The following is a 14,788-nucleotide window of genomic DNA, read 5'->3' as shown; positions in this document are numbered from 1 at the left end:
TAAATGTGTGTTTGATGTTGTGTTGTTTTTTTCTTGGTAGCGGTTTTTACAGAAGACAGGTTCGTGTAAGGACACAACTGTTCCAGGTAGACTGCATCTGAAGTTATCAATGGCCGCCATGTTGGTGGGGTGCATGGGTCCAAGATGGCCGCCATGTTGGTGGGTTGCATGGGTCCAAGATGGCCGCCATGTTGGTGGGATGCACGGGTCCAAGATGGCCGCCATGTTGGTGGGATGCACGGGTCCAAGATGGCCGCCATGTTGGTGGGATGCATGGGTCCAAGATGGCCGCCATGTTGGTGGGATGCACGGGTCCAAGATGGCCGCCATGTTGGTGGGGTGCATGGGTCCAAGATGGCCGCCATGTTGGTGGGATGCTTGGGTCCAAGATGGCCGCCATGTTGGTGGGATGCTTGGGTCCAAGATGGCCGCCAGTCATTGAAAACGATAAAAAGAAAGAGTTCCTTTGGCCGCTACTACTGTATTAGCTTCCACCAAACATAATTCTGCAAGAAATGAGTTGGCCAGAAAAGTCCGCCCACTGAAAAGGTAACATGCTGCCGGTACTTTTTGTCCTGTGAGAGACGTAAGGGCCATGACGTTTTCTTCTGCCTGCTGTACACCAGAGTGTCGCCAGGGGGTGACATGTTTCAGGGCTCCTTATTGCAGTATGCAGTACCTACTAGCGCTGCTAGGTGGCGCATTTTGTTACAGCGCAGCATAGTGTTACAATTTTAAGATGGGGGAGTGGGTTGTAGCTTTTATTGGTTGATCCTTTTCTTGGGTTGTCAGAAAAAAAAAACACCTAAAAGCGTCATGGTCTTCTTCCCCGGCCCCACATCTGCTTGGCCATGACGTCACAGCTGCGTCCATCCGTGGATCCTTGAGTCGCGTGCGAGCCGAGAATCAGACCTGTCACTTACGGACAAGCAGGCCAGATAAACGGCACCTACAAGTTAGCTGGTAAAAATTACTAAATCCCGCCAGGCACGGGCTCACAGGCGAGATGACATGCAAACTGCTTTGTCAACAAACAGGCCAGCCGTTTTGTAAAGTCAAAGTTCACTGCAGAACAAGTGAAAGGTATTAAAGACAAAGTGATGAACGTTGTACATATAAGGCAACTGAGTATGCAGTAGGCTATGCAATATTAAAAGAAAATGTACAATATAGACCAAGGCGTTATATCAGAATACTTGCATTAACCTAGTAAAAACTACACGTAGGTTATATGCTATACACAGTAGGACTGTCACGCCCCCTAGCGGAGGGTTCAGAACTGCTCTATATGTCCGTAAGACATTCTACCCCGGAAAGATGTCAGTAAATATGACAACATCCGGAAAGATTCTACTGAAATATGCCGGACTAGATAATTGTAACAACTTAAGAGGCGAGTTTTACCTGTCCCCGTGACGTCATGACAACACCTGGCCTCGGCAGGTAGCCCGGGGCAGATGTGTTCAGGTGAGCGCACAGGTGACATCAGCACAGGAATGTAGCCGAAAGGGCAGGAGGCACACGACTGCTGTGGCTGTGATTTACACCTGGCGCACGGAAAGGTGTTCAGCGGTTCTGTTCTTACACCTGACGCACGGAAAGGTGTTCAGCGGTTCTGTTGTTACACCTGACGCAAGGAAAGGTGTTCAGCGGTTCTGTTCTTACACCTGACGCACGGAAAGGCGTTCAGCGGTTCTGTACTTACACCTGACGCAAGGAAAGGTGTTCAGCGGTTCTGTTCTTACACCTGACGCACGGAAAGGTGTTCAGCGGTTCTGTTGTTACACCTGGCGCACGGAAAGGCGTTCAGCGGTTCTGTTCTTACACCTGGCGCACGGAAAGGTGTTCAGCGGTTCTGTTCTTACACCTGACGCAGGGAAAGGCGTTCAGCGGTTCTGTTCTTACACCTGGCGCACGGAAAGGTGTTCAGCGGTTCTGTTCTTACACCTGACGCACGGAAAGGTGTTCAGCAGTTGAACTCATTACGAATTTCATGGCTTTTTTTTTGTGTTTTTTGGGGGGCGGGGAGTCTTTTTTCATACATATATATTTTTAAAGGTCCCATTTAGGTCACAGTGCGATCGCCGTCTAATAGGAGGGGGGGCGGACAATGGGTAAAACCCCGGCGACAATACATTCTTACTGTTTTAAGACGTTAATATCGTTCTAAGACGATCCAAGACATCCTTATTGCTGTAAGACGTGAAGTCGAGACGTCTTGAGAGGTGCTGTAAGTAGAAATGCGAGTTTGTAGATGGTGATTATAACCCGGAGGACAAGAGTAGACCCGGGTCCTGCCGCGTAGTGCTTAATGGATGAGAAATGTGAGCAGCAGAAAAGTGAGCAGCAGAAAAGTGAGCAGCAGAAATGTGAACAGCAGACATGTGACCAGCAGATGTGACCAGCAGATGTGACCAGCAGACATGTGACCAGCAGATGTGACCAGCAGATGTGACCAGCAGAAATGTGACCAGCAGATGTGACCAGCAGATGTGACCAGCAGAAATGTGACCAGCAGACATGTGACCAGCAGACATGTGACCAGCAGATGTGACCAGCAGACATGTGACCAGCAGATGTGACCAGCAGATGTGACCAGCAGATGTGACCAGCAGACATGTGACCAGCAGATGTGACCAGCAGATGTGACCAGCAGACATGTGACCAGCAGATGTGACCAGCAGACATGTGACCAGCAGATGTGACCAGCAGATGTGACCAGCAGATGTGACCAGCAGAAATATGACCAGCAGAAATATGACCAGCAGATGTGACCAGCAGATGTGACCAGCAAACATGTGACCAGCAGACATGTGACCAGCAGACATGTGACCAGCAAAAATGTGACCAGCAGACATGTGACCAGCAGACATGTGACCAGCAGACATGTGACCAGCAGATGTGACCAGCAGACATGTGACCAGCAGATGTGACCAGCAGATGTGACCAGCAGACATGTGACCAGCAGACATGTGACCAGCAGATGTGACCAGCAGAAATGTGACCAGCAGATGTGACCAGCAGACATGTGACCAGCAGACATGTGACCTGCAGAAATGTGACCAGCAGACATGTGACCAGCAAAAATGTGACCAGCAGACATGTGACCAGCAGACATGTGACCAGCAGACATGTGACCAGCAGATGTGACCAGCAGACATGTGACCGGCAGATGTGACCATCAGACATGTGACCAGCTGAAATGTGACCAGCAGAAATGTGACCAGCAGATGTGACCAGCAGAAATGTGACCAGCAGATGTGACCAGCAGACATGTGACCAGCAGACATGTGACCTGCAGAAATGTGACCAGCAGACATGTGACCAGCAGATGTGACCAGCAGATGTGACCAGCAGATGTGGCCAGCAGACATGTGACCAGCAGAAATGTGACCAGTAGACATGTGACCAGCAGATATGTGATCAGCAGAAATGTAACCAGCTGATGTGACCAGCAGACATGTGACCAGCTGATGTGACCAGCAGATGTGACCAGCAGACATGTGTCCAGCAGACATGTGACCAGCAGAAATGTGACCAGCAGAAATATGACCAGCAGATGTGACCAGCAGATGTGACCAGCAGAAATGTGACCAGCAGACATGTGACCAGCAGACATGTGACCAGCAGACATGTGACCAGCAGACATGTGACCAGCAGACATGTGACCAGCAGACATGTGACCAGCAGAAATGTGACCAGCAGAAATGTGGCCAGCAGATGTGACCAGCAGATGTGACCAGCAGAAATGTGATCAGCAGATGTGACCAGCAGACATGTGACCAGCAGAAATGTGACCAGCAGACATGTGACCAGCAGACATGTGACCAGCAGACATGTGACCAGCAGAAATGTGACCAGCAGAAATATGACCAGCAGATGTGACCAGCAGATGTGACCAGCAGAAATGTGACCAGCAGACATGTGACCAGCAGACATGTGACCAGCAGACATGTGACCAGCAGACATGTGACCAGCAGACATGTGACCAGCAGATGTGACCAGCAGATGTGGCCAGCAGAGATGTGACCAGCAGACATGTGACCAGCAGATGTGACCAGCAGAAATGTGACCAGCAGACATGTGACCAGCAGATGTGACCAGCAGACATGTGACCAGCAGATGTGACCAGCAGATGTGACCAGCAGAGATGTGACCAGCAGAAATGCCACCAGCAGATGTGACCAGCAGATGTGGCCAGCAGAGATGTGACCAGCAGACATGTGACCAGCAGATGTGACCAGCAGAAATGTGACCAGCAGACATGTGACCAGCAGATGTGGCCAGCAGACATGTGACCAGCAGATGTGACCAGCAGAAATGTGACCAGCAGACATGTGACCAGCAGATGTGACCAGCAGACATGTGACCAGCAGATGTGACCAGCAGATGTGACCAGCAGAGATGTGACCAGCAGAAATGCCACCAGCAGATGTGACCAGCAGACATGAGACCAGCAGATTTGACCAGCAGACATGTGACCAGCAGACATGTGTCCAGCAGATGTGACCAGCAGAAATGTGACCAGCAGAAATGTGACCAGCAGACATGTGACCAGCAGACATGTGACCAGCAGATGTGACCAGCAGAAATGTGATCACAGCAGATGTGACCAGCAGATGTGACCAGCAGACATGTGACCAGCAGACATGTGACCAGCAGACATGTGACCAGCAGATGTGACCAGCAGATGTGACCAGCAGAAATGTGAACAGCAGAACTGTGACCAGCAGACATGTGACCAGCAGAAATGTGACCAGCAGACATGTGACCAGCAGAAATGTGACCAGCAGAAATGTGACCAGCAGACGTCCACCAGTGGTGTAATTCCCTTCTGCCCGCCCGGGGGCGCTGTTTTTGTGCCGCGGTGACGTGCACCAGTGGTGTAATTCCCTTCTGCCCGCCTGGGGCGCTGTTTTTGTGCCGCGGTGACGTGCACCAGTGGTGTAATTCCCGCCCGCCCGCCTGTGGCGCTGTTTTTGTGCCGCGGTGACGTGCACCAGTGGTGTAATTCCCGCCTGCCCGCCCGGGGTCGCTGTTTTTGTGCTGCAGTGACGTGCACCAGTGGTGTAATTCCATGGTGCCCGCCCGGGGGCGCTGTTTTTGTGCCGCAGTGACGTGCACCAGCAATGTAATTCCCGCCTGCCCGCCCGGGGCGCTGTTTTTGTGCCGCGGTGACGTGCACCAGCGGTGTAATTCCCGCCTGCCCGCCCGGGGGCGCTGTTCGCGTGGCTGCACGTGGACACACCTACTGCACACGCTCGGGTCGGCACAACTGCCAGCGGAACCCGCCAGGCAACGCGCACTCCCAACACACAAGTACCAAACCACGTCCTGTTGCGATCCGGATCCACCCAAAATCCGCGCAACGTAATCCTGGATCTAAGACACCTGGAGACATTCCCGGATCTTAAGAAGCCGACAGTACTTCAGGTGAGTGGTGATAGTTCCTTAAAGATTGTTCTGTGCACATGTAAGACGTCACACGCACACCTGAAGCCAAGAGTAGCGTCTGTAGCGTCAACTCCCAGCCAAACCGTCTGCAGATCCAGGCTAGAATCTCGGATCTGAGATCCCGGGATCCCACAAGCGTGTGAGATCGCGCCGCACCTGCCCAGGTGAGTCGGTGCCGTTCCCTCGCTGTCCCCGGGCACACCTGCGCCCCGCCGGCGGCCGGCCCCCGTCCCCGCCCCGAGCCACTCCGGCAGTTATGCCGGCACATTCCTCGGTCAGGGCGACGTTTCTGAACGTACCAAGAACTTAACAATTTTAACCCTAGCCTCCATAACGCCTATGCAGGTAGACTTCGGCAAAAAAAGGAACGAGGCAAATGTTTACTCTGCGATGGCCGACCTCCCCTGGAAAATTGTGTTTCCTATCTAGCTATTTCCCGAATAGTTAGAGTAGGTAGAGACTAACTTTCATAGAAATACCAACAATTTTCACACCTTCAGACCCTACTACAGAAATTAATCAAGTCAAAGTTTATTGTATAACGATTATTATATGTATGACGAGTTGTACAAGACCACAAGCTAGTTACACAACTCTAGTACAATCTTCACGTAGACTCTATACAGCATTGATATTCGCACTGAGGTGCTGTATGAGTCGGGACAGTCCTCCGACGGAAAGGTCAGAACGCGAACAGACTTAATTTATTATGTAAAAACCTCGATAGAAGTCCGACTGCAAATGTCTAGGACAAATGGTACTCTTCCTTTTACAGGCGAAACTGTAGTTTTGTCTCTCTAACTTCCTGCCGGATAAAGTTTTAACGGAAGAATTCAGGCTATCTTTATAGTCTTGCTCGATAAAAACAGTTTCCCAGTTTCTGCTTGAACGAGCTGAGTGAAAGAGTGTCTCCAATCAGGCACATAAACGACGTATTGCCTTACGTTATGCACTGTGTCTATATATCAGGACTAGACCAGTTAAATATGTCCGGAAGTGCAGTTTTTACAGTTCTCAGTGTTCGTTACAAATCTGGTATGTTTGTATGATAAAAACAGCCTCCCAGTTTCTGCTCGGGTGAGCTGAGTTGAAAAGTGTTTCCAGTCAGGCAAACTAAATTCGCGCTGCTCTCTGACCTGAGTGTTTGCTTTTATCCAAAATGTTACAGTAGAAATTATGTCTCATTAGAACTCGTCACCTGCCACACTGGCATGTGGCGCACGTTAAATACCGTCCCCCCGGTGTCACAGTAGTATGTGGCGCACGTTAAATACCGTCCCCCCGGTGTCACAGTAGCATGTGGCGCACGTTAAATACCGTCCCCCCGGTGTCACAGTAGCACGTTAATAACAGCCGCGAGACAAAACGGCTTTTTGCCTCATTAGATTACAGGTAAATAGAGATGATAGCTTTACAGAGTGGCGTGCGATGTTGCGTTAGTTACTGTATCTTTCAAGAACGCCCAATGAGACGTAGACTACTGTCAAACCTGTACTGGTGACCTCTTCGATACTTTATTTGTTTGTTTGTTTTGCATACCCAGTAAACCTCCTCATGGCGTAACACACCAGGTTTGTACTGAACAGTACAAGCTGCATATCCGGAGAGATTTATTTGATCCACTCACACTGTGAAGGACTTCTACTCTTTTCGATAAGTGTGGTGGGTTCTGTAATGCTCGAGGTGTGTCTCTCCTCAAACACGGGACCTCGGTTTAACGTCCTATCCGAGGGACGACCCTAACCGAAGTGAAGTAAGGAAGGTCATGTGAAGTACTTGTCCCAAGGGCACAACGTCAGCGGGACATGTCAGGGGGTTGGAACCCAGGACCTTTGGTTTCTGGGCCATATTAATCCCAACGCCACACCGACGGTTTTTGTAGCGATCTTTTGAAGAATTCCCAACAAGATTTCATAATACCCCCTCACATTAGGCGAAAATCGATCGGATCGAGAATTTAGACGAGCTCTAAATTACGAGGAGGCATGACCATGATGCCGCCAGGGTCATGCCTCCCCGTAATTTAGATCTCGCAGACTCGTCGTCCGATCTATTTTCGCCTAATGTGAGGGAGTATAGCTACAGCGTAGACTTGTACCAGAGACCAGTCAAATACTGGGATACTTTCTTCACTCCATTAGCTAACGTGCTATTTGTACCTAGCCAGTCTTTCAGGACATAAAAAATACATAAAAAAGTTATTACAGCTATTTACAGACTATTCGAGTTGGCTGACTCATGCACATATGACTAGTAAACTTTTGCCGAAACTTGGTCTTAGTTGCAGATTGTATCGCAAAAGGAAAACTCCTTTTTGACAAAAAGTAATTTTATACTTGTCAGAGCACTTACTTCTGTTCTTAGCCAGTCTATACCTAGAGAGGATACTTACTCCCCGGTTTTACGTATCTTCCGATACATCCCCCGAGGGGGATACAGACCAAACTAATTCTGAAAACACATCGACTCTGCGCAGCACCTCACTCCCACCCACCACTCTTGGTCCATCCCCTCCCCCCCACTATTCTACTTTTTTTGGTGTTTCTATTTTATCATTTTTTGGGTTTTAGATTTTTAATCCATCTAACTGAGGACCACAGGGTCATTTGTGGCTACGTTGGTACACGTGGTTACTGGGCATAGTTGGCGTCGTGTTGGCGTTGTGGTCAGGGTATTTGGCCCAGAACCCCGAGGCCCTTTCTTAGTATCCCCTGAAATTCCAAATATGTTGTGCCCTTAGGAAAGGCACTTTATACGACTTTCCTCACTTCACTCAGGTGTAAAAATGGGTACCTGACGTTCGGTGTATGTATGTGTGTGTGTGTGGGGTGGGTGGGGGGGATTATAAAGAGAGGTATGGGCTCCGCCTCCCAATGGTTAACAACCCACTGCCCCATCGGCCTTAAAAAGGCATGCTTTGGAACTACACTTACCTTTCCGTTTCTATAGGCAAGGTGGAGTGTACAAGACAGTGTGGTCCCCTCACCCGCCACAAAGGGCACTAAAATGAAATTCTAGAGAGTCAAATACGCACTTTATTAGACACTACTTTGTCGTCGACTTTTGGGATGATGTTCAGGTGTGCGCGTCCTGCAGCATGATTATTGTGCACATCGCGGCTGTTTGGCAGGTATGGGACTAACTTTCTACAGACAGATTCGGCAGTAATTATAAGTAGTAACCTGCCAAACAGGCATGAGGTACACAATAACCATCGCCGCAGGCCGCGAGGCGCGCGAGGCGATTTTAGCCGTGTTAAATTATGCGTGAACTCCGACAAAAGCTTCGCGTCGCTGCCCGTGACTGTTACAACTCACAGTTGTCTGGTTGGACAATAACTATAACGTCTCCCTCTGCTTCCAAAATAGAAGTCAAACCCAACCTACTTAGAAATAACCAACACTAGTATTAGGGTAGAATATTGTTTGTAACTGTTCGTTGTCACTTGTACATCTCCTATGTTTTTACCATGTACTTGCAATTAGCCCTCAGGCATGAATTTGCAAATAAACTCCTCATAATAAGAGATCCAATAAATCGGCCCAATGCAAACAAACCGGGATGTTTACAAATTGATATTTTGTCAGGTCAAGGCATCCTTAATCCCACACGTGGACGTTTTTAACCCCGGGTTTTCCCGTCTTCTGCTTTGTTAAATGAAACATCGTTATAAACACGAACAATGCCCTCATCAGGTTTATAAATCACTGAATAGCGAAGCTCTTTGTAACAAAGCGTTTATTCCAAACCGACTTTTCGGTGATCGTCTGTCAACTTCCTCGGGGCGATTCGCAGAGAAGGTGACACGGCCAGGTGTTTCTATCCAGCCGACGTTTCGGTGCCCGTCTGTTGGGTTCATTGCGATAGAGAATTGCCCTGATGAAGGTGACAGACGGTCCCAGTGAATACTTTCAGGCTTATATCTCACTGAATAGCAAAATTGTTTGTAACAGAGTGTCTATTCCAAGCTGTGCGTTTCGTACGTACATGTACGTGCTACAAGCATTTTTTAACTACCTGTAGAAATGTGTATGTTATTCCAACGTCCTTGGTTCTTCTTAATGTATTTTGTCCTGGATAACGTTAAGCTATCAATGGGCTAAAGCTAAAACCTCGCCGTAGTCTCGGTAACCGTCTGTCAACTTCCTCAGGGCAAAACTCAGTGAAGGTCGCAGTGAAAGTGGAACAGCCAGGTGCTTCTTGCCGACTTTTCGGCCACCGTCTGTTCACTTTCATTGCGATAGAGAATTGCCCTGGGGATGGTGACAGACGGTACCTAACCGTCGTCTATGTATAGTACTATAAACTACTAATACTGCTGTCAGTCAATCTATATAGCTATGTAGACTATGACTCTGAGCAAAGGAACTATGTATAAACAGTCGGCTGTGTACAGAAGACTTTGTTATCCAGGACAAAATGCTTTCAGAACAGCGTAGTACATTTTTACACAGTGAATCCGAACTAAGTTGTAACGCCCGCAGCTGCAGGGTAGATACCTCATTTCTGTATCCCTGAGCTTCTTTATGTGAGTTGGATGGTCTTTTGTAAGAGGACTAAAAGGTATGAAATCCCTGACGTCTGTCGTGGCACGTTTCAGACTTTCATTGAGAAGAAGTTTGGACAAAATCAGGCAAAATCCCCTGTAAGAAAGGTCAAGGATAATCCGAACTCGTGACGTCACGTTCCTCGCCTGACGCGGTCGGAGGGGTCGTGACGTCACTGGTGTAGAGGTCAGTGACCCGACGTCCGGGCGGTAGAGTCGGTCACCTGACCCCCGTGCTACTGGAAAGGGTTGCAGTCCTCAGGGCGGGATTTCAGGCCGCAGCCTAATGGTCATCGCGCTTGTTCAGAATTCCACGTACGATGGGCCTGGACAGAGTTCACATATCGCATTTATTTCGACGATTGGGAGTCTTTCTGTGGATAATAAAATGATCAAAATACTCCGTTTCTCTAGTGCTAGTCGAATCCTTTATTCCCGTTTAGTAATACAGTATTTTCCGATTGATATCGTCATCCTGCTGTGCCGAACCCATAGAGCACGGCAGCAACCAGAGACCAAGGAGGTTAAAAGACCTCCTTGCAGATAGCGAACATGGAAAGTCTCAATCTCCCAAATACGCTGACAATTCGGATTGGCATATCAGGCAAACAGATAAGGTATTCTCTAAGCAGATGTTGTAACATTCAGCCTGACGTCTGGTTCTGCCAGAAAAGGTCACGATCCTCCACCCCACATCTGCTCGGAGCTGCATTTCCCGCCACCTGCCTTCACGCCCGATTAACTGCCGGCATTTCACGCACCACCAATCACAGGAGTCGTTACAAGCGTCACATTTAACACATCACCAATCACAGAAGTCGTTACAAAGCAAGTAAAAACGTCACATGCGATGTACAAAGGGGTAATACTGAGACTTATAGATTGACTCATTAAGATGACCCCTTATTGATCGCTACACAATCACCAAATCATTCACCGCATTTCTCCCAGTCTTCTGTATGTTTCTTACTATTTGATCAGGTCAAGTTGTAGTCCATGCCCCAAACCGGCGTAATAGCCATTACAGTGCAAATCTCTAAATCTCCTTTCCGTATGTAACCACATACCCCGGTCCCATATCTCCGTGTGAGGTCGGTTTTTACGGCCTTCTTACAGAAAGGTCGCGGATTGATTGCGCTAAATTAGCCGTAAAATGACCGTGACGACAGCCGTGAAACGGCGTTAACGCCGTGACGACAGCAGAGCTCTGGACAAAGCCCAAAGTTTTTATGTGCGAATATGTCCAGATTATCGGCTCTTCGCCTTTAACCAGACCTGAAGCCATACACGATCTGTTTTGCTATTTTAGAAACGTGAGGAGAAAGAACCGCTGCCCGACCGCTAAGGCTTCCCTCACGCTGGAGGGCTTTGCTTCCGCCACTTTTGAGTTTACAAGAAAAGAAGAATAAAATGAACCTTTACAGTAAAAGATTTGTCAAAAGGTGAAGTGCCTTCAAAAACAGAGCTCTGACGTCAAAACGCCACTTTTCTGCACGAATCACAAGTTTGATCCGATGACGCCACTCTACAGCAGGCCTGGTGGGGAGGTGGCGCAGGTTGGATGCGCTTGCGCACCTTATAATACGAAATTCCCAGCATAAGAACTTCGCCCCAATGTGTTAAAAACCAGCGCTCCTTCCAAACACCACCGCTCTTAGCATAGCAGGACACTAAATACGCGGAGAGCTTCTAAACTTTCTATTCCTTTTTCTTACAGGACAGAAAGACCCAAAATTGTTCCCTGTCCGCTCTTAAACTTCCCCACCCCTCGGGTAAACAGCACCGTTCCCAGACTGCACCGGGACCCCTACCCTGGGTAAACAGCACCGTTCCCAGACTGCACCGGGACCCCCACCCGCGGGTAAGACACTATGACGGGCCCCGCCTTCATCTTTGCTGTGCTGCTCTCCGTACAGACTGTCCAGGCCTTCCCGATTACAGGTTTGTTTGTTTGTTTGTTTGTTTGTTTGTTTGTTTGTTTGTTTGTTTGTTTGTTGTGCTGCTCTCCATACAGACTGTCCAGGCCTTCCCGATTACAGGTTTGCTTGTTTGTTTGTTTGTTTGTTTGTTTGTTTGTTAGTTGTGCTGCTGTCCGTCCAGGCATCCAGGCCAGTCGTTTCCCTATAACATCAGATATTTGAGAGGAACGAAAAGAAAATCAACTGGAAGGACCAGGAATAGGAGGAGTACAGTAAATGTAAAATCAATGCTGTAGATGTGACCGTTCCCCCGTATGTCTATGCATCCCTTGGGACGTATGTGTGGTTCTAGTGCCACATATATCTACTGGTTTTAACTCTTTTCCTCATGTTTCCCTTCCCCCTACAGAAATCCACAGAACGCACAGGGAGCAGTTGGTGGTGAGAGTGGAGCGACTTTTCCAGGTGAGCAGCCCGGCTGTCGGGATTTTACTCTTATACGTATACGTTACTGAGTCCGAGGAGGAGCCATTCCCTGGAGCAACTTTCACATGGTTTATTCCACTCGGGACGGTTGTCGGGATTCATGTTTTCACTAAATGTTGTTCGCTTTTGACACAGTTAAATCACAGGCTTATCGGCCAGTCTGAATCAGTTCTGCTCCAACACCACCCTAATGACTGACCGTGTTACGGTGTTTGTACGCTTAACTACTGATGTCAGCGTTTGTCCCAACCAGGTTTCCAATCCATCGATTAGAGGGTCGATAAAGTACATTAGGGTCCTTTCATTTTTATATCTGGATGTTAGACCATTCATTTTTCATTCATTCATTCATTCATTCATTCATCTATCCATTCATCTCCAGTTATAGTTTCGGCAGGTTAGCAGAAATCTTTACTTTACCTTAACCTTAACCTTGCCTAACGCAGCGCAGCTGCCCATACTCCGCGGTGCTGCGGGCCCGGTAGTATTGAAGATGTATTTGAGGAGGGAGGAAGAGTTCCGGAATTCCATACGTCACAACCGATATAAAGAAGCGTGCAGGTTTATCCTGTTATACCCTTTGTTCCCGCCGACATCCATCACGGTGTAGCACCGGGACGTGTCGGGCAGGGCTCCGGGCTGTCTGGCGAGTCCTTCCGCCGGCCTGACTGATCTTGTCCGGTAAAATGTCACGCCCCCTCGGTCTCCTACTCTTCCTTCCAAACGTGTTCTACCCCGACTTCCTGGCGTGGCTCTCCCCAAACACAGGACCTCAATTTAACGTCCTATCCGAAGGACGACCATACCCGAGGCTAGGTACTCATTTTCACCTGAGTAAAGTGAGAAAAGCCGTGTAAAGTGCCTTTCCCAAGGGCACAAGACCGGTAACGCGTCAGGGTTCGAACTCGAGACCTCTCGGTCCCGAGCCAAACACGCTGCCGCTGCGCCACGCGATCTCAACCTGGAATGAAATTAAGCCTAAAAGAACTTTCTCACCTACATTTACATTTCATCATAACGAGTCTGTCTGTGCCCTGGTTGGTGGTTGGTTCGTGTTTGTGTTGTTGGCCTGGGCGACCCATAACCCCGCCATGTTGATGTTTTTGTTTACGGTTCTTCAGGCGTCGAGCTCTCAGTAAATTTCCGGTACATAACCGAGGGGGAGGGGGCGCCGGTATGGCCCCTGATTCCGTACTAAACATGAATCTCAGGCGTACGTCACGTTTCCAAACCGGGGCCCGGCCGGGCAGCTTTCGGGAACGGAAAGTATGATGTCGTGGTCCTTCCGTCGTTCACGACGGATGAGCGTCTCTCACACCTCGTCATGACAAATGTGTATCAAGTCCATTCCTAGCTTTCCTCGCCGCTCTTTTCTTCTTCAAGTTAAGGACACAAAGGACACAAAACTACACAGGACGTAAAGAGAGTAGTCGTGGACATTATATGTGTATATTTTGACGTATACATTTCTACATTTCGTTTCCACAAAAAGTCCGACCGGGCCCGATTTGGAAATGTCGACGTTAGTCTTTAACCAGGACAGTACGTATACATTGTAGCTGTGGTGTATGAATGGCACACATATGGTATCCACTATAAGGTCCGCTCCGACCATCGCATTCTGCTGTGTCACTCTACTCAAACTATATCCTCTCCAACAAGATACGATAATCTAACAACAACCATGAGATGCTCAAAACGCCCTCGGTACGTTTATCTGATCAACAGTTATTTTTACCGGAACAAAACCTTTCCGGGTGACTGGAGTATAAAAAGCATGATATCCAAGACTAATACGATAATGTTGTATTGTGTTGCAGCTATATATTATCAGCCCCAGACACCCACGTGCGATTTTACCTGTTTGTCTGAAGATCTTGAGTTAAGAAACCAGACTCTCGTGTGGGTGAGGGGGCTCGACGAGTTCTGCTCCGATTTACCTTTAGACATTTTTTGTGCCTTTATCCACTGTTAGGAGACATAAGAGTAATGTATCACGTGGGCGAGCGGCTTCTGTGAGACGTTTTTGTCCATTTAATACGTTTTGTTCCTTTGTTATGCGGTCTAAGGAAGTGCAGAAGTTATTATGGAGTTATCGGAGTTTATTTAGACTTTCTAACCCCACCCCGGGGCGTTACTAAATATGGCAGCTCTTCTGAACATAACAAAAGATACACGGATAAGGGATGTTATTGAACTAGTCCATGACTTGTACCAACACAGATGAACTTTCCAGTTAAGATAAGGGATGCTACATCGACTCTAAACACGGAAACATGAATTACGTGTTTATGTTGGGTTTAGCTACCGTTGGCACTGAAGTATATCCGATACAAACACTTATTATTGTATCAACCGTTTTGAAAACTACTAATTATGCCCC

The 14,788-nt window shown here is 48.3% G+C and overlaps 1 protein-coding gene across 1 annotated transcript in view; it reads left to right on the top strand.

The window, feature by feature from the left end:
* Nucleotides 1-5,153: 5,153 nt before the first annotated feature.
* The window catches only part of LOC118404473, a 17,543-nt gene continuing 7,908 nt past the window's right edge, over nucleotides 5,154-14,788 (top strand). The window contains exons 1-3 of the mRNA XM_035803548.1: nucleotides 5,154-5,433; nucleotides 11,718-11,941; nucleotides 12,329-12,384. Coding sequence (XP_035659441.1) covers nucleotides 11,872-11,941; nucleotides 12,329-12,384 — 126 coding nt within the window. The 5' untranslated portion in view covers nucleotides 5,154-5,433; nucleotides 11,718-11,871. The remainder of the gene's footprint in view (nucleotides 5,434-11,717; nucleotides 11,942-12,328; nucleotides 12,385-14,788) is intronic.

The sequence above is a fragment of the Branchiostoma floridae genome, chromosome 17 (genome assembly GCF_000003815.2).
Source record: "Branchiostoma floridae strain S238N-H82 chromosome 17, Bfl_VNyyK, whole genome shotgun sequence".
Classification (NCBI taxonomy): Eukaryota; Metazoa; Chordata; class Leptocardii; order Amphioxiformes; family Branchiostomatidae; genus Branchiostoma; species Branchiostoma floridae.
The sequence above is the reverse complement of the archived record's forward strand: the minus strand, read 5'-3'. Positions and strand labels throughout refer to the sequence as shown.